This window comes from Carcharodon carcharias, chromosome 15, assembly GCF_017639515.1.
Source record: "Carcharodon carcharias isolate sCarCar2 chromosome 15, sCarCar2.pri, whole genome shotgun sequence".
Taxonomy (NCBI): Eukaryota; Metazoa; Chordata; class Chondrichthyes; order Lamniformes; family Lamnidae; genus Carcharodon; species Carcharodon carcharias.
Window position 1 is genome coordinate 121,191,698 of NC_054481.1, and position 20,714 is coordinate 121,212,411.

Consider the following 20,714-nt stretch of genomic DNA (forward strand, 5'->3'; position numbering starts at 1 on the left):
GGGAAAAGTGTGAAGTTGCCGAGACAAATCTCCAAAAAGATTTGTAGCATTGACCCTGTTGCCTCTGAAGATTTCCATTAAGGAACAATTCTTCATTTCTTTTTTGCCTTATTGAATTATTTTAACTTCACCAGAAAATTCCTGGGTAGCAACTGGGGAAGATTTCTTCTGTTACACCTGTTACACCTTAAGCCCACGCCTTATAATTGTGTTTACAATTTTACTGAACAAAACACAATCCACTCCCAACATGCAAATCTGTCATATTAACAACAAAAAAGCCAGCCACTTACCAAAACGGGAAATCCGGTCAAAAAGTCGTAGATAAAAACTATTCCACTGATTAAGTAAGTTATCTGGAGAGAGGTTTTTAATGGTTCAGAGCCATCAATGGATGACCTCCTGTTACCCTGTGCATCTTCCACCACTATCGTGGGTACATTGAATTTGTTCTTGTTGGCGTTGTTTCCAGCTTGAATGGTGAAAGTTTGAAAGAGGGCAATGCCAATGCATACCACACCCATCACTACACTCCCACTAATCAATAACAGGAAACAGACCCCAAAACCGAGGCCTATCTCCGTGACAATGAAACGACAGTCCTTGGCGTAGAAACGTTCTGTGGTGTCATGCCAGCCTACTGCGGGCAATGTAGATAGGATAAAGGATACCATCCAGATTCCCATCACTGTGTGCACAGCTTGCTTCTTGGTGTTACTCAACCTGGAACAGTTAATAAAAACAGTTACACATCTGCCTGGTTCGCAGTGCAGATAAACCACCAGTTGCAAATGTACTGTTCAGGCATGGTTAGTGTGAATAATACTTAGTAACTCTGACCTATTTTTTTTGGCACTACATATAAAAGATTTGTATCACATAGAATTTACAGCATAACAACAGGACATTCAGCCCAACAGGTCTATCCGTGCCTGTGCTTATGCCCTACACAAGTCCAGGCTGCCCAACCCTGTAAGCCTACATATGAAGAATCACCTTCAAGTTTTGTTGTCCATGGTTAACAACTGTAGGTAAGGTGAAAGGACATTTACAAATGGAAAAGGGACATAACATGGAATGCAAAAAGGGCCCTCAAACCTGATTCTCCCACAGGTCACATCCAATTTATCATAAGCCTTCACTTACTCATTTAAACCCCTGACCAGAAGTAGTGCAAAGCATCTCACTGCCCCAACCAAACAAGGTCAGAAATGCCTTTCTGCATCCCACATCTGCAGAGGTCACTGAGGGAGAACCATGGTTAGAAAGACTGCAACAGTTCAAGAAGAAGACTTAACACCAGCAGTAGGGATAGGCACTAAATACAAGCAACATCCAACACATTGTGGACCATCCGTTTGTTGTTTCTGGGAGTAGTTGGGCTAAGGTGTGTCAGGCAAGGAGTACAATACTAGAAAGTAAATGTTGTGGTTGGCAGGGATTGGGGAACAGAATCATAGATTATGAGGAGGGAGATGAAGCAAAGCTTACCCAACAAAAACAAGTGCCTTACAGACCAAAAACAACGCCTTGCATTTATATAGCACCTTTAATATAAAATAAATATTCCAGAGCACTTCACAGGAGCAAAAATCAGACAAAAACTGACAACAAGCCAAAGTTAGAAGATATTAGGCCAGATGGCCAAAAGCTTAGTCAAAGAGTTAGGTTTTTTTAAAAAAATGCCTTAAAAGAGGAGAGAGAGATCGAGAAGCCAAGAGGTGTAGGGAGGGAATGCCAGAGCTTACAGCTGATTTGGGGGAAAAGGGGAGCCAGAACTGGAGGAATGCCGAATTCTTGGATGACGGTAAGGCTGGTGGAGGTTACAGATAGAACAAGGACTAAGGCTATGGAGGGACTTCTATAGGAGGATGAGAATTTTTAAACTGAGACATTGGGGTGGTGGCAACCAATTAAGGTCAGCGAGTACATGATCGATGAGCGAAGCTTGATATGGATCAGGATACAGGCAGTAGAAGGCTGGATAAGTTCAAGATTACAGAAAGGGTGGAAGTTGGGAGACCAGCCAGAAGAAGACTGGAATGTTTGAGTCAGGAGGTAACAAAAGCATGGATGACGGCTTCAGTAAAAGATAAGCTGAGGGGGGTCAGAGACAAACTACGTTATGGAAGCAGAGTTACGGCGTCTTAATAATGGAGAGGGTTTAAGGTTCGGAAGCTCAACACAGAGTCACATAGGAGGCCAAGGTTGTGAGCAGTGTGATTCAGCCTGAGGCAATGGCAAGGGAGAGGGATGGGATTCGTGGGAAGGAAAGGGAAGAGAGGGAACAGTGTTTGTAGTGGTGGTGAAGACATTGAATAGATTCGGTCTTCCCACATTTAATTGTGAGCAATCACATCTCATCCAGGATTAGTTGTCCAATATGAATTGTAACAACAGAGGGATTGGCATTAGAGGAGTGGAGACAGGTGGATTGCGAGAAGTCAGCTTATATTTAGAATCTCAGAGTTTGCTGTTGAAGTTGAGGGGTCAGGGACAAGGTGATTAAACAGACAGTTGGTATTGAAAAAAGAAACCAGGGTTTATCTTTGCATTCCAGTACGACCCTGTAATGGTGAACAATTTGGCAGCGAGAGCAGGATCTGATAGTGTTTGATGTGTTTAAGCCACATCTGGTGTTGGAAGAGTTAAACCAGTTGTGCATCATGTACGTTCAAGTCTGTGCCTCCTGGCCTTAAAGAGGAGATTGGAGCCCTACAAGGCCATGAGTGGAAGCAAGTAAGGCAAGTGAGGGAAAAGCTATAAAAGATGGAGGTGAATGCGAGATTGAGCAGATTGATTAATGCAAAAGTATTGTGATGAAGTGTTAACCAAAAGCTAAACTGTTAGGAGTTTGAAAGTGTCTTTGGAAAGAGTTCTTTCTGGGGTGAAAACAGAAGGAAGTGGGTTTGCAAAAGGGATGCAAATGGTGAAATACACAAGAAAGTGATCAGGGATGGCCTTGTCTATGATTGAGACCGTGTAACTAGAAAGGCCACATAAGATGGCAAGGGCATTGACATGAGTGTGTGAATGGAGAAAGAGGTTATGGAAGGGCAGTGAATTCATAGGAGAGAGCGTAAAGCAAGTTGCGATAGTGTTGAAATTACAGAGGATGAAAGGTTACTGAGTGCAGAAACTGGAGATGGAAGGAAATGACAATGCCTCATGTGATAAACGTGGAATTGGACTTTATGCTCCTGCCAGAAAATTTGAAGGTGGAGGAGGGCGTGGGGATGGGGGAGGGGCACAAGTAGAATCCAGCAGGCGGCTTGTAAGCTGCCCACCCAGCCATCCCTGAACTGACTGAAACTTTATGGGGAAGGGAGAGGCATCAGGTGGCCTGCTCACCCAATTGATGACCACTTAGGGGCCTCATCCCGTCACCGACAGTATTTTATCCTCGGTGGGGGAGGCTTTTGCCATGCAGGAAGCATGGTTGGTGTTGGCCAAGGTGGGGTGGGGGGGGGGGGAACTCCCTTTACAGATCCCTGGGGCCCATTGGAGGCATTTCCACATCCCCCAGGTCATACTTCCACCTTTACCTTGCCCCAACCTCTTGAACCTGGTCCCTATCTCCTCGCTGGGACCCTAGGCTTCTTGGCATACTGGGGCTGCCTGTGGTCTCAGTGCTGGCCATCCAATTGTCCAGCTGCTCTCTAAGGCAGGACTACCTCCTGAGAAAGGGGCAGAAGGTCTCGCCTTAAAGCAACTAACACTGCTCCTAACTTTAAATCGCAACAGGGCAGTGGGATTGTGGGTGGGCTCTCCCTGATCTTTTGGTTGGGGGGGGTGGGGGGTAAGGAGGGGTAAGGAGGTGGAAGGGTGGGGACTGCGGTGTCCCATAAATTCCAGCCCTGGGGGTTGGATTTGGGCACTGGTAGAGCACGAAGGCTCGAAAGAAGATACATGGAGAAGTGGAAAAAGTTGAAGTGCTCAAAGGAGGAGGAGAAGGTGAAAAAAAAGCAGGCCAGGGACAGACCAAGGAGACGTCTGGTTATAAGGGACCACCACAACATTCTGGATCGGCAGGTGGTGAAAGATGGAGCCAAGTGGAGAGGCTTCAGGCTTCAGTAAGGGGCAAGGAGACATCATTCATAAGTCGTTTCCATTCAGGCCATCAACACAGACATATATATCACATATAACACACATTATATGCACGCATACACATGCATGACATGTGGGCAACATCAGGCTGTTCTGTGACACTCCCCACGTACGAAATGCCTGATGGAAATCATGAAAGAGGTATGGTCATTTTGAATAGATGACTAGCAGGGGTGGAATGATAGCCAGACAAGAAATCGTAGCCTTGAGGAGAGGAGTACTGAAAATTAACAAACAAAATGGAAACAAGCACTGGTTGAGAGTTGCAGATTCCGAATGAGACTCACGTTTACATACACAAAAGCCTATTTAATAATTACTTTTCCCTTCCATGTACTGGCCTGTTCCCTGCATAAAAGTCTTCATTTTAAAAATATTAACTTTATGCTAGCTTTGTTCTCCTGTGTTTTAGCATTTCAAGACACTTAATTAATTATTCACTACTACTGTGCCTCAGGGTCTGAATTAAATATTCATGAATAGCCCCTCCCACTCAAACAGATAAAAATTCAGTCACACTCCCTGTTCAATTATTCATAGACTAGTTTTGCTTATTAAATATGGGTGTGCCTTACTTCAGACACGAAACAGCTCAGCTCTAAACTAACTCTTGGGGGAAGCAATCTCATGTATAGGGAAAGTGTTATGTTCTGATGAGGCCGGTAATACAATGTGCTGGCAAGGGTTGAGGTGAAATGCTGCTGTAGAGAACGAGTAGGGTTGCCAACTCCTAGTGGACATATTCCTGGAGCCCTCCCTCCCACCTCCACTGTCCTTGCATACTCAACTAGTCTTCCCTCTTTCCACACCCCATCATTTCTACAAATAATAAACAAAAAAGTGTTGAAAGAATGAAAAAAAAATCAATTTTGTAAAGCCCCAATTAAATTTTCACCGGAGTTTGGAAGTGCCCAGGATATTGTTACAATTGAGGTTCATAAGATCATGATGTTTTAGACTGTCTCTTTAAACTTAAGGTAGAATCAAGGGGATCATGTGACCTGTTCTGTCTGACATTAAGCTTAGGTGATTTGATTGTTAGACTTCAAAGAAAGGCTTAGCTTGTTTTTTATTGGGAAGAAGGTGTAAGGTTGGAGACAATAGCAGTAACCTGTATATTAACAGTTGGAGACTGCAAGCCCCAGAAAAGTGTTGAGAATGTCAGGTTGTAAACAGTTGTGTTTTAAACTGTCCATTTAGTTCCAAGATGAAAGAAATTTGGGCTTTCAAGGATAGTTAATTACCTTTTCTACCTAGATGCAAGGCCCAAAGTGATTCACATTGCCATGGGGAAGGATGCAGAGGAAAGCATCATAAAGATCGGATTACAGGTTTCCCTATGAAACAATGAATATCACAGACAGCAGTTTTTGTGTGGTCAGCAGAGAGAAGAGGCCTCTTAGATTTGTGAACTTCTACATCCTGATGCAGAAGGGGGACAGTCTCTAGTCAAAGAGATGCATCCTGCAGCCATCCAAGGATTCCAGGAAATTCATTACTGCATGACCAGAGGAGAAGAATCACTGGGACTGGGGCTTTAATCATGGTAGTCGATTTAGAAAAGTAAGGGAAGCACCTGGAGGTGGTCAAAGTTACCACTCAAGTGAAATGGGAAAAACGTGAACCCAATGGAAGCTGGAAGTGACTGTGGATGGTTTGCTATAAGGACTGTAAATCTATGGAGAGTGCAATGAGTGATAAGTATAAAAGAGGAACATTCCTTTCTGCGGTTTAAAGTATAAGTTGCCTACAAAAATAGTATTCAGTTAATAGTGTTTTTAATCATTTTTTACAGTAAAAATCTTAAAACTCGAAATCTTGTCAGGTCATCCTTTTCAGCTATTGACTAGAAACTCAAATTTTAAACTTCATCAGTCTCTAAGGAAATCATAACAATATTAATCTTCAATTCCTGGAGACTCCAGGGCAATCCTGGAGGGTTGCAACCCTACATCTGGGTCAGAAAATGAAAGGTAAAAATGGCCAAAGGAAAGAGTAGCACAAAATGGAAGCCACCTGTAACCAGGCTTGTGCACGGCCTCAATCTCCCACAAGTGGTTGATGGGAGAACTCTGCCGATTTCTGGGGTGTTTTTTACGCTATGACCAGAATATGAAGCAGGAATGTATCATGGGTTATGACAAGTCTACAGGAGTCAGTGATTAGATGTTGGAGGATAAAATAAGTGATAAATACCAGTCTTGTCTGCAGTTCAAGGATAAAGGGGTACAGGGGTGAATGATTCCCATTGTGCAACACTCCCTCTCCTTTCAAGGCAGTCTCTGAAGTCCCCTCCCCTTAGGGATTCAGATATGTAATGCCACTTTAATGAGTGTCCCCTCTGTCCCTAGGCTATGCACTGCCCCTTTAATTTTTGGAACTAACTTTAGGCTAACTTACTTCCTATTTCAGACTCTGCCCTTCAGTGTCAGATTATCAAGCTTGAACACTGAAAACCTCTGAAGACAATGAAGCTCCCTATGACTCACTCTAATGCAAGTCAAAAGAGCTCTCAAAATGAGTCAGCTAAACCACGTTTAAGTCACCAGCATTCAATAGATGGGTTACTGAAGGCAGGGGAGACTTGTGCCAGTTTCATTCAATCACGGAGGCTAAATCCCAGTAATTGCAAATGGTTGATTTTGAATATTTGAGATTCCTGCTGATAACAGACGAGTTTCCCGCTTGCTTACATTCCTCCCACCAACATAACCGGTAGCCATTTGCCCAGCTGTGGGATGTGGACTCCCATGTGATTGTCCAAGCCCACCCACCATCCTGCCCGCTCCAGCAGGCTCCATAAAACATCCACCATTGTGATTTTTTTTTTAAACCCATTCTCAGATGTGGGAGCTGCCGACAAGGCTGGTATTTATTGCCTATTCCCAGTGGCGGTTGAAAAAGGTGATGCTGGACCTATGTCTTGAACTGCTGCAGTCTGTGTTATTTCTAGCAGTTTGACACTACTGGGTGGTTGCTAGGCCAATTCCCAAGGAAATTATGAATCAACCATGTTGATGTGGGACTGGAGTTGCATAAAATATAACAGGTTTCCTTCCTTTAAAAAAAAAACAATAAACCAGCTAAGGTTTTAGCTTTTGATTTCCAGATTTTTAAAACTAAATTCAAATTCTCAAACTAACATGGTAGTATTTAAACGCCACCATGACTTTGCCCACTGATCAATAGTGAGTCGAAAGCCCTTTTTACATTTCTCTCTCCCCCCATCACTTTCATTCCCATTAAAGCCACCTCACACTCCCTCCCCCTACTCACCTAAAGTTTCTACCTGAGTAAGTGCGTTATGTAAGAGACTCACCTTCAGTGGGCTCCAGTCTAATCATCTGATAAATAAGTTTGCCCATTAGTGTGACCCTGGTGGTAAAACTGCAGGAATTGGAACACACTCTGCTCCAGCCCAAAAGAAGAGAAAGAGGCACTCCCACTATGTTTGATTAAGGGCTAGCCATGGACAACTTTAACTTCATTTCAATGTAGATTTATTGCACCAAGTCAACAAAAATACCCTATGAAACATAGAATAGTGCCTACAGTATTATCTGACAGGGACTCACTTGCGACAAGAGAATATAACGATCGGGTTAGATCTGCTATCTGCCAGTATGGTGACATAGAATTTGGCCACACACACAACGGATTACTTGCCACAAACAAAAATAAATGCTTGTTCGCTACAGAAACAGGTTGCACCCACAACACAGCCATAGTTGAAGTACAAAGCTAGGCCTAGAGTGAATGTTGTTCCCCACAGTCAAGTTAAGTACCCATCTTTGGGGATATTTTGACAATTAGAATCAAATAAATTGAATAGGCTTAAAAGAACGATGCTCTTTGATCAATTTTGATCTCTTCCTTCCCAGAACAAATGCTCCACCATCTTCCCATTGCAGCTTGAGCATCCACCTATATAAAGACTACAACTTCAATTAAGATAGTCTCCAAATGATGACACTCGCTCATACTATACTGAAGTATTAACATTGATTCCATACTCGAGGTCTTCACTTGGGATTCAAACCCAAGAGATGAACTGATATGCGATAAGGGGAGCTTATTATTCAAGGATAGTTATGTACAATCACTGCAGATGTTCTTGCACAATAAAGAGAGACGGGGATAGAAATTCTAATTTGGCACTTGCCAACCTGTAATCGCTCTACACCTTGGAATTCTGCAGCCGTTCGCCGTTTAAGTAATGCTCTGCTTTTTTATTCTTCCTGCCAAAGTGAACAACTTTACATTTCCCTACATAATACTCCATCTGCCAGATTTTTGCCATTTCAGCCTATATGATCTACATCTGTCTGCAAACTCCTTGGGAAAAATTTTCCCCCTGGAGGGTAAGTGCAGGAGCGGGCAGGCGTGCCTCCGATCGGCACCCCCAATTGGGGGTGCGCCGCCATTTTACGTGGGCGGGCTAATTAAGGCCTGACCAGTGTGACATCCGTCAGGAAGCACTATGCGCTCCCTGTGTGGGCAGGAGAGGGAGGGGGGAGATTCCCTCAGCAGAGAGTGTGTTCTTTTGCACATGCCATTGACAGTCTGACAGGCGCACAGCTGATTCGGCTGCGCCCCTGCCAACCTGAAAATGGAAATGACGCGGGGTGATGTCGGGAGTTCCACCCAATGTCATCCTGCGTCATTTTACGTGTCGGCGAGCGGGCCTGCCTCCTCTCGCCGGCCAGAAGATCCTCCCCCTTATGTCCTCTTAACAAGATACTTTCCTACCTATCTTTGGGTCGTCTACAAATTTGGCTACCATGCCTTCACTCCCCTCAACTAGGTCATTGATATAAATTGTAAAAGGTTGGGGTCTCAGCACAGGCCCCATGCGGGACTACGCTCGTTACATCCTGCCAATCAGAAGACCACCCATTTATGCATACTGTTTTCTGCCAGCCAGTCAGTCTTCTATCTATGTTGTCCGCTACACCATGAGCTTTTATTTTCTGCAATAACCTTTGATGTTGCACCTTGTCAAATGCCTTCTGGAAATCCAAGTACCATACAGCACATCCACAGGTTCCCCTTTATCCACAGCACACATTACTCCTTCAAAGAACTCCAATTAATTGGTTAAACATGATTTCCCTTTCACAACACCATTCTGACTCTTCCTGATTACCTTGAATTTCTCCAAGTGCTCACCTATAACCTCTTTAATGATCGATTCCAACGCCTTCCCCACGACACTTGTCAAGTTAACTGGCCTATAGTTTCCTGTTTTCTGCCTCTCTCCCTTCTTGAATAGAGGGGTCATATTTGCTACTTTCCAGTCTTATGGAGCTTTTCCAGAATCTAGCGAATTTTGGAAAATTAACAACACATCCACTACCTCATTAGCTACCTCATAGAAGACTGTAGGATGAAGCCCATCAGGATCTGGAGACTTGTCAGCCCACAGCTCCATCCATTTGTTCAGTACTGCTTCCCTAGTGATTGTAATCTCACCAAATTCCCCACTCCCTTCCACCTCCTGATTTATAGATATTACTGGAATATTTTGCATCCTCTAGTGAAGATAAAAAGGAAAACATTTGTTCACTTCATCCACCATTTCCTTATTATCTATTATTAACTCCCCATTGTCACTCTCTAGAGGACCATCACTCACTTTATTTACTCTTTTCCTTGTTAAGTACCTGTGTAAACACTTGCTATCCATATTTACATTTCTAGTTAGCTTCCTCTCATACTCTAATTTCTTTCTCCCGATTATCCTTTTAGTTCTTTATATTCTGACTAATCATCTGATCTCCACTCATCTTTATGCAGTTATATGCTTTTTCCTTAACTTCTTTAGTCAACCACAGATGGTGGGTCCTCCCCTTAGATTTTTTTTTTTTATTTTTAGTAGAACATACATGGGGATATTTCAGAATACTCAGAATAAGTGTCTGCCACTGCTTCTCTATTGGTCCATCCCCTAGCCTAACATCCCAGTTCACTTCAGCTAGCTCAGCTTTCATGCCTACATAGTTGCCCTTATTTAAGATACTAGTCTTTGACCCACTTTTCTCCTTTTCACATTGGATGTAAAATTCAATCATATTGTGGTCACTTCTACCTAGGGGTGCCTTCATCCCAAGGTCATTAATTAATCCTGTCACATTACATAATATCAAGTCTAATATAACCTGCACTCTGGTTGGTTCCAGAACATGCTGCTAAGAAAACTATCTATCTTGAAAGCATTCTATGGATGCCTCATCCGGGTTACTAATACCAATTTGATTTTTCCAGTTTATATGTAGATTAAAAGCACCCATGATTATTGCTGTCCTTTTATCACAAACACCCAATATTTCTTTTTGTACAATTTGTCCTGCATTGTTATTGTTAGGGGGGCTTGTAGGCCATTCCCACCGGTGACTACTTTCCCCTATTATTCCTCATCCTCACCCAAACCAACTCTACACATTGTTTTCCTGAACCAAGGGCATCTCTAACTATTGCACCAATGTGATCCTTTACCTAGCTTGCCATTCTTCTTGAAAGTCATGTACCCCATAATATTCAGGGCCCAGTCTTTGTCATCCTTCAGCCATGTCTCCACAATGGCTATCAGATCATATTTATTTACTTCAATGTGTGCTATCAATTAATTTACTTTGTTATGAATGCTATGTGCAGATACAGAGCCTTTAGTTTTGTCTTTTTGTTATCTTTGTAACATCTACCCTTGCCTATTGGTGTATTCTTAGGTTTTATCTCTCCTCCCCTTCCTGCTATTCTACGACCCTCATTTCCCATATTACTATTATAGTCTCCTGCCTTGAATCTACCACTTGATTTGCCACATCTACCCAAGCTTGATCCCTCATCCCCTCCCCCCACTGCTTTGTTTAGCTTAAAGCCCTCTTACCTTCCCTAGTTATGCGATTTGCAAGAGCACACATCCCAGCATGGTTCAGGTGTAGACTGTCCCAACAGTACAGCCCCCACTTTCCCCAGTACTGGTGTAAATGACCCACAAACCAGAACCCACATCAGTCTTTGAGCAACGCATTCACTCTTTAATCTAATTTGCCCTATGCAAATTTGCATGTGGCTCAGGGATTAATCCAGAGATTATTACCTTTGAGGTTCTGCTTCTTAATTTGGTACCTAGCTTCTGATACTGACTCTGCAGAACCTCCTTCCTTGTCCTGCCTATGTCGTTGGAACCTACATGGACCATGGTGAATGGATCCTCCCACTGCAAGTTCCTCTCCAGCCCTGAGCAGATGCCTGAACCCTGAAACTCAACTTCTGGACTCTCGCTCTCTTGCTGCAGAGAACAGTGTCAATCCCCCTCACTATATTATCTACTACTACTACTACATTCCTGTTTGCTACTCAACCTGAACGGCTTCCGGTACTATGATGCCATGGCCAGCCTGCTCATCCACCTTGCAGAGCTCGCTTTCGCCCACACAGGCTACGAGTACCTCAAACCTGTTTGACAACTGCAAAGTCTGAGGCTCCTCTACTACTGTCTGCTCAGTCCCATTACCTGCCTCGCTCACAGTCACATCCTCCTGTCCTTCACCACTAATCAAAACAGACGACCCTATTCAGAGAGGTGTGACCGTCTCCTGGAACAAGGTGTCCAGGTATTCCTCCCCCTCCCTATTGTTGCGAAGTGTCTGCAGTTTAGCTTCTAGACTGATAATCCTGATCCAGGTTTCTTCTAGCTGCTTACAAATTCTGCAGACGTGTTTGTCATGGATCACCTTGGTGTCCAAAAGCTCCCACGTTTCACAGCTGCAACATAAGTTTCAATGACAGGACAGGTTACTCATTAACTTAGAATAATTCCTATGTATACTACACCTCTTTCCCCTGTGCACTGAATTCCCACATGAACCTAATTCACCACTCACTCAGTCTCACTCTGGCATAGTCGCCTGTCTCCTCGTTTGCCCTTCATCTTCTTCCAGACCAAAAAAACATCTATTAACCACTAATCTGTTTCCTGTCACTCAGCCAATCTTGCATCCATGTTGCTGTAGAGTAAAGGGTTAACTCTAATATTAGCCACTGAGTCTGTGTATAAGGAGCTATATCATAGTGACGTCACACAGAGAAGATGAGTTAGAAGCACCTTAGAGAGGAGCTGTAGCTATGTCCTGATGTTTGGTAACCTTGTAAATAGTTAGTGATGTAAATAAAAGGGATTTTGAATGAAAGGCCATAGCCTTCAGCAAGATCACTTCTAGAATAAGAAACTATGGAATCCCAAGATAAACCCACATTAACAGATTGTGGGTGTAGTCACTGCTGCCACCAAGGAACAGTAGAAAAAGGCGGGAGAAGCCTGAACAGAAACCCAGCAGTGCAGAGCAGCAAACCCAGCAACCTCACTGGGGAGGAAAAACACAAAGACAGCCCAGTGGCTAGCAAAACAAGCAGCACGGAAAGGGGGGCCTTGGCCCAGGGTGAGAAATGGCTAATGCCTTATCATTAATGCCCAGGATCATTATAAAACAGAGGGCCCCAGACAGGCTGAGCAATGACAAAATTGACAAAGGCGTTTCACCCAGTGCCACAACAGCTTCAGGCCTTGAGTGTAAAAATTTCAAAGACCAAGTTAGCACTTCGTTATATGCTGTCGGGAGGATCGTGGACGACATGCTGGCCAGGCAGGGGTTGAACAAAGAGACAGCCTCCTAAAAGGATGTCATCGGAGCCTTTTATTCATACTTCAGTCTCCATAGAAATATTATGATATAGAGCGCAAAGTTTAATTTACACAGTTAAAAGCAGGGTGAAGGGATCAACTCATTCAATGAATTGTACCATAACTGAGTGTACAGGACATTAAAAGATGATCTGACCAGAAATATAATATAATAGTTGTAGGTGTTTAGATGAAAACCTCTCCAACTTTTTAACAATCTCGGGAAGATTTAACTTTAAGTAAAGCTGTAAAACTAGCCAGACCGGCTGAAGAGTGGAGGAAGAATAGAGTCCTTGTATGGGGTGCGAGGGCAATCCCGCAGGAATAGCTTGATAAAGTTGCTCAGTATGTGAGTTGTCAAACAAAAGTATGGTGCATCAGCAACCAGGGAAGCACCATGAAAAGGTGCTAACCCTTATTTTCCAAAGTCCCAGCTTTGTCGGGAAGAAGGTGCACAGATGCAAAGAATACCCCACGTGAGTAGCGCAGTGCCATGGCTGTAGCCATTTTAAAGTGATCTGATGAACCTGGAAATCCGTGTTTACAAGACAAAAGGAGAAATCTGTTAAAAAGAACCTCCATTCAAGAAATTCAAGATGCTAACAACCAGGAAATCCCTTTCCTAGGAGTGATGAAGGAAAATAAAGGACAATATTGGAATGCTAACGCTGAAGTCAATGGACATCCTACTGAATTCAAATTGGATACAGGAGATGGAGTCTCAGTTTTATCTGACAGAGTTTCATGGCTCAACAGAACAACTCTGCAATCTTCCTCTAATCAACACCAAGGTCCAGGAGGAATCAAGCTAAATGTTAAAGATCAGCTTGATGCAACTCTAAAGTATAAAAAGGAAAATTTTTGAAACATTATACATTATTTAGAATCAAGAATGCTCTTTGTTTAACAGTAAAGCCTGCATAACTCTGAACCTGTTCATTAAAGTTGGCAAAAAATCAATATACAAGAGGGAAAATAAAATCATCGAGGAAGTTAAAGCCTTCATGACCTTAAATGCTCAGCAACAGAGCAGAAGTTGTAGAAACTTTGTGAGGCTCAAACACAAGATGAAGAGCGAACACACTGCCTGATAGATGGTCATAATACATTCCAAGCAACCCCGTCTTAAGGAAATACTTTGAACAACATTACCAAATTAGTGTTATGGATGACCTCTTGGTATAGTGATTGATTGTTGGTACCACAAGCTCTATGCCTGGAAGGAGGCACAGTGGTATACTGTCAGGAGGGAGTTGCTCTAGGAATCCTCAACAACAACTCCAGGCCCCATGAAGTCTCATGGCATCAGGTCAAATATGGGCAAGATAACCTCCTGCTGACTACCACATATCACCCTCCCTCATCTGATGAATCAGTGCTCCTCCATGTTGAACACCACTTGGAGGAGGCACTGAGGGTGGCAAGGGTGCAGAGTGTACTCTAGGTGGGGGACTTCAATGTTTGTCACCAAGAGTGGCTTGGTAGCACCACTACTGACCAAGCTGGTCGAGCCCCAATTTACATAGCTTCTAGACTAGGCCTGTGGCAAGTGCTGAGGGAACCAATAAGAGTGGAAAATATACTTGATCTCATCCTCACCAACCTGCCTGCTGCAGATGCATCTGTCTATGACAGTATCGGTAGGAGTAACCACTGCACAGTCCTTGTGGAGATGAAGACACGCCTTCACATTGAGGATACCCTCCATCGTGTTGTGTGGCACTACACCGTGCTAAATGGGATAGATTGCAAAAACATCTAGCAACCATGGGCATCCATGAAGCACAGTGGACCATCAGCAGCACTGTACTCAAACAATCTGTAACCTTATGGCCCAACAAATCCCCTACTCTACAATTATCATCAAGCCAAGGGATCAACCCTGGTTCAATGAAGAGTGTAGAGGGCATATCAGGAGCAGTACCAGGCATACCTAAAAATGAGGTGTCAACCTGGTGAAGCTATAACACAGGACTACTTCCATGCCAAACAGCATAAGCAACAAGTGATAGACAGAGCTAAGCGATCCCACAACAAACAGATCAGATCTAAGCTTGCAGTCCTGCCACATCCAGTCGTGAATGGTGGTGGACAATTAAGCAACTCACTGGAGGAGGAGGCTCCACAAATATCCTCATCCACAATGATGGGGGAGCGCAGCTCATCAGTGCAAAAGATAAGGCTGAAGCATTTGCTACAATCTTCGTCCAGAACTGCTGTGTGGATGATCCATCTCGGCCTCCTCCGAAGTTCCCCAGCATCACAGATGCCAGTCTTCATCCAATTTGATTCACTCCATGTGATATCAAGAAACAGCTGAAAGCACTGGACACTGCAAAGTCTATGGGCCCTTACAATATTCCGGCTATAGTACTGAAGACTTGTGCTTCAGAACTTGCCACGCCCCTAGCCAAGCTGTTCCAGTACAGCTACAACACTGGCATCTACCCGGCTATGTGGAAAATTGCCCAGGTATGTCCTGTACACAATGCAGGAAAAAACCAACCTGGCCAATTAACGCCCCATCAGTCTACTCTCGATCATCAGTAATGGAAGGGGTCATTCAACAGTGCTATCAGGCAGCACTTGCTTAGCAATAACCTGCTTACTGACACCCAGTTTGGGTTCAGCCAGGGCCACTCAGCTCCTGACCTCATTACAGTCAAACATGGACAAAAGAGCCGAGCCTCGAGGTGAGGTGAGAGTGACTGCCCTTGACATCAAGGCCATATTTGACAGTGTGGCATCAAGGAACCCTAGCAAAACTGGAGTCAATGGGAATCAGGGAGAAAACTCTCCATTGATTGGAGTCATACCTAGCACAAAAGAAGATGTTTGTGGTTGCTGAAGATCAGGCATCTCAACTCCAGGACATCACTGCAGGAGCTCCTCAGGGTAGTGTCCTCGGCCCAACCATCTTCAGCTGCTTCATCAATGACCTTCCTTCCATCAGAAGGTCAGAAGTGGGGATGTTCACTGATGATTGCACAATGTTCAGCACCATTCGTGGACTGCTTCAGTATCTGAGGAGTCATGTCCAAACGCAGCATGACCTGGACAATATCCAGGTTTGGGCTAACAAGTGGCAAGTAACATTCACGCCACACAAGTGCCAGACAATGACCATCTCTAACAAGAGAGTCTAACCATTGCCCTTTGATGTTCAGTGGCATTACTATCACTGAAACCACCACTACCAACATCTTGGGTGCTACCATTGTCCAGAAACTGAACTGGACTAGCCATATAAATACTGTGGCTATAGGAGCAGGTCAGAGGTTAGGAATCCTGCGACAAGTAACTCACCTCCCGACTCCCCAAAGTCTGTCCACCATCTACAAGGCACAAGTCAGGAGTGTGATGGAATATTCCCCACCTGCTTGGATGAGTGCAGCTCCCATAACACTCAAGAAGCTTGACACCATCCAGGACAGCAGCTTGATAGCCACCACATCCAGAAACATTCACTCCCTCCACCACAAACGCACAGTTGCAGCAGTGTGTACCATCTAGAAGGTGCACTGCAGGAATTCACTAAAGTTCCTTCAACAGCACCTTCCAAACCCATGACCACTACCATCTAGAAGGACAAGGGCAGCAGATCGATGGGACCACCACCACCTGAAAGTTCCCTTCCAAGCCACTCACCATCCTGATTTGGAAATATATCGCCATTTCATCACTGTCACTGGATCAAAATCCTGGAACTCCCTCCCTAACAGCACTGTGGGTGTACCTACACCACATGAACTGCAGCGGCTCAAGAAGGCAGCTCATCACCACCTTCGCAAGGGCAACTAGGGATGGGCAATAAATGCTGGCCTAGCCAGTGAAGCCCACATCCCAGAAGGTTCACCAAGGACATCTTGCTATTACCAAGCATCAAGCCGAGGCACAACAGTCCATATGGTGGGCAGGTATTTCATGCTGTATCGATGAAATGGTCTCCAACTGTGTCACCTATACCATTCACAGACAGGAGTAGAAAGAGCCACTTCTGCCTTCCTCCTTCTCACTCAGACCTCAGGGATGCCTTGGCTAAACTTGCTTGAATTCAAAGGGATAGCGTTTTTCATAGTAGCAGCTATTTATTATTCCTGCTGGTAGAGGTACAAAAGCTACATGGCTTCACTTCTGAAGACGTTATTAACTCCACACACGGCATTCCAGACGCTGTCGTCTCTGACAATGGGCCACAATTTTCCAAAGAGCGTTGCCAATCCTTTGGATTTGTCCACATCACAAGTTTGCCGAAGTGCCCTCAGTCTAATGGAGAGGCTGAGCAAGGAGCACATACTGTAAAAGACCTACTAAGGAAGAATGACAACTTTGAGCTCACTCTGCTCAGTTATCCCTCTGCACCGCTGCAGAATGGCTTTGCCCCATGCAAGCTTCTGTTGAGTCACAAGCAAAGAACCCAACTTCCTTTCCTTCCTCACACATTGATACCTAACAGTCAGTCACAGTGGAAGACCATGGTTGGGCTAGAAAAAGGGAAGAAACCTACAGAGCAAGTCAAGCCTGTACCTTTAACCAAAAATACAGGGCACATGACCTTCCCACTCATGAAAGGGGCAAGATGGTATGGATTGGAGACCAGCAGCAAGAAGGAACCGTAATAGAGAAGCTACAGTAACTGAGATTGTATCTAACTCAGACGCAGTCAGGCATCATCCGAAGGAACAGAACCACCCTTATTTATATGGACAGAAAACCCCTTAGCAGGATGGACTGCATAACCTGATCCTCAGGAGAATATCACACCTACAGAATCAAGTATGAGGGAAACCAGGTGTGAAAACCCCCAGAAACTGACTTGGGAGAGATGAGTTCCCAACCACCTCAGAAGGAACTCCACATTCATCCAGGAAGACCAAGGGGACGATCCCTTTACAAGCAGAGAATGCGTGGGGAGATGTAGGAGGAGGTGTATATAATAAGAGAGGAGTAAAGACTTGGGAGGAGATGTAAAGAATTAATTCTAAAAATAGCTACTAAGCATGCACCTAAGGAGCTATATCATAGTGATGTCACTCAATGACAGAAGATGAGTGAGGACTACCTGAGAGGGGAACTGTAGTCTATCCTGATGTTCAGTAACCTTGTAAATAGTGATGTAAATAAAGGTACTTTGAAAGAAAGACCATTGCCTTCAGCAAGATCACTTCTAGATTAAGAAACCAAGGAATCCCAAGACAGACCCACAATAACAGAGTTGTGACTTTCCCTCTTATTCCATGAACTATAACTTTCTTCACAAGTCTGTTTTGCGGCATTTTATCAACTGCCTTTAGATACAGTGTTGCTAAGTCATTGCCCTCTTGAATCCTCTCTACTACCGCTTCAAAAAACCCATAGATGTCTCAAAATGTTTTACCTAGTCAATTACTCTTTGAAGTGCAGTGACTCTTCCTATTTAAGTAAAGCTGAGGTGCAGACTCTTAAGCAGATTTTCCAATTCCTGCTTCTGGACAGGAAGTTTGACTTGCAATCCCCTCTACCCAATTTTCCTCACTGCACTTTGCCCTGCTGATCCAATACACCCAGATACAGGAACAGGAGAATCTGTCTCCCAATATTGAGATACCCTCTCTCCAAGTGCCTGTCATGATTCAGGTTTTGTTCTGTTCAATCTGAAGTTGATCATTGGAAATCAATCCCAGCTATGTCATGGAAAATCTAAGCTGGTAGCATCAACATTTGGAAAGTCAATTGCATTTGGGATATGTTAAGAGGAGGTTGGGTCTAAGAAACTCAAAAAGAAACTCTCCTTGCCCTCTAATAGAGCAATTTAGTGCTTCCAAGAATGCACATAACATCAAATATTAGGTGTGTGCAGACTATGGTATTCTGTCTATTCCACTTGCAAAGAAACAGCCAGTTGCAAACCATAAGATCATAAGACAGAGGAGCAGAAATTAGGCCATTCAGCCCTTCGAGTCTGCTCCGCCATTCAATCATGTCTGATAAGTTTCTCAACCCCATTCTCCCACCTTCACCCCGTAACCTTTGATCCCCTTACCAATCAAGAACCTATCTATCTCGGTCTTAAATACACTCAATGACCTGGCCTCCACAGCCTTCTGTGGCAATGAATTCCATAGATTCACCACTCTCTGGCTAAAGAGGTTTCTCCTTATCTCTGTGCTAAAAGGTCTTCCCTTTACTCTGAGGCTGTGCCCTCGGGTCCTAGTCTCTCCTACTAATGGAAACATTTTCCCTACGTCCACTCTATCCAGGCCTTTCAGTATTCTGTAAGTTTCAATCAGATCCCCCCTCATCCTTCTAAACTCCATTGAGTATAGACCCAGAGTCCTCAAACATTCCTCATATGTTAAGCCTTTCATTCCTGGGATCGTTCTCGTGAACCTCCTCTGGACCCTCTCCAGGCCAGCACATCCTTCCTGAGATACAGGGCCCAAAATTGCTCACAATATTCTAAATGTGGTCTGACCAGAGCCTTATAAAGCTTCAGCAGCACATCCCTGCTTTTATATTCCAGTCCTCTCAAAATAAATGCCAACATTGCATTTGCCTTCCTAAATACCAAATCAACCTGCAAGATAACCTTAAGAGAATATTGGACTAGGACTCCCAAATCCCTTTGCACTCCAGATTTCTGAATTCTCTCCCCATTTAGAAAATAGTCTATGCCTCTATTCTTCCTACCAAAGTGCATGACCTCACACTTCCCCACGTTGTTTTCCATCTGCCACTTCTTTGCCCATTCTCCTAACCTGTCTAAATCCTTCTGCAGCCTCCCCGCCTCCTCAATACTACCAGTCCCTCCACCTATATTTGTATCATCTGCAAACTTAGACAGAATGCCCTCAGTTCCTTCATCTAGATCATTAATGTATAAAGTGAATAGTTGTGGTTCCAACACTGACCCCTGCAGAACTCCACTAGTCACCAGCCACCATCCTGAGAAGGACCCCCTTATCCCCACTCTCTGCCCCTGCTAGACAGCCAATCTTCTATCCATGCTAGTACCTTGCCTCTAACACCATGGGCTCTTATCTTACTGAGCAGCCTCCTGTGCAGCACCTTGTCAAAGGCCTTCTGGAAGTCCAAGTAGATAACATCCATTGGCTCTCCTTTGTCTAAACTGCTCATTACCTCCTCAAAGAATTCTAACAGATTTGTCAGGCATGACCTCCCCTTGATGAAACCATGCTGACTTTGCCCGATTTTACCATGCACTTCCAAGTATTCTGAAATCTCATCCTTAATAATGGACTCTAAAATCTTACCAACGACCGAGGTCAGGCTAATCGGCCTGTAATTTCCTGTCTTTTGCCTCACTCCCTTCTTAAACAGGGGGGTTACATTAGCGATTTTCCAGTCCTCTGGGACCCTCCCTGACTCCAGTCATTCCTGAAAGATCACCACAAATGCCTCCACGATCTCTTCAGCTATCTCCTTCAGAACTCTGGGGTGTAATCTATCTGGTCCAGGTGATTTATCCACCTTCAGACCTTTCAGTTTTCCTAGCACCTTCTCCTTGGTAATGGCCACCATACTTACCTCTGCCCCCTGACTCTCTTGAACTTTGGGGATGTTACTCATGTCTTCCACCGTGAAGACTGACACAAAGTACCTATTCAGTTCCTCCGCCGTTTCTTTGTTCCCCACTACTACTTCTCCAGCGTCATTTTCCAGCGGCCCAATGTCCACTTTTGCCTCTCTCTTTATATATCTAAAAAAACTCTTGCAATCTTCTTTTATATTACTGGCTAGTTTACCCTCATATTTAATCTTCTCCCTCCTTTTTTCTTTTTTAGTTGTCCTCTGTTGGTCTTTGTAGGCTTCCCAATCCCCTGGTTTCCACTGCTCTTTGCCGCATTGTATGCTTTCTCTTTAGCTTTTATGCTGTCCCTGACTTCCCTTGTCAGCCATGGTTGCCTCGTCCTGCCTTTAG

General features: G+C 44.1%; 1 protein-coding gene across 2 annotated transcripts in view; it reads right to left on the bottom strand.

The window, feature by feature from the left end:
- Positions 1 to 20,714, bottom strand: part of LOC121288687 (probable G-protein coupled receptor 153) — a 174,962-nt gene that overhangs the window by 33,661 nt on the left and 120,587 nt on the right. For both annotated transcript variants that reach the window (XM_041207422.1, XM_041207421.1), the window contains exon 4: positions 294 to 723. In XM_041207422.1, the coding sequence (XP_041063356.1) occupies positions 294 to 723 (430 nt within the window). The remainder of the gene's footprint in view (positions 1 to 293; positions 724 to 20,714) is intronic.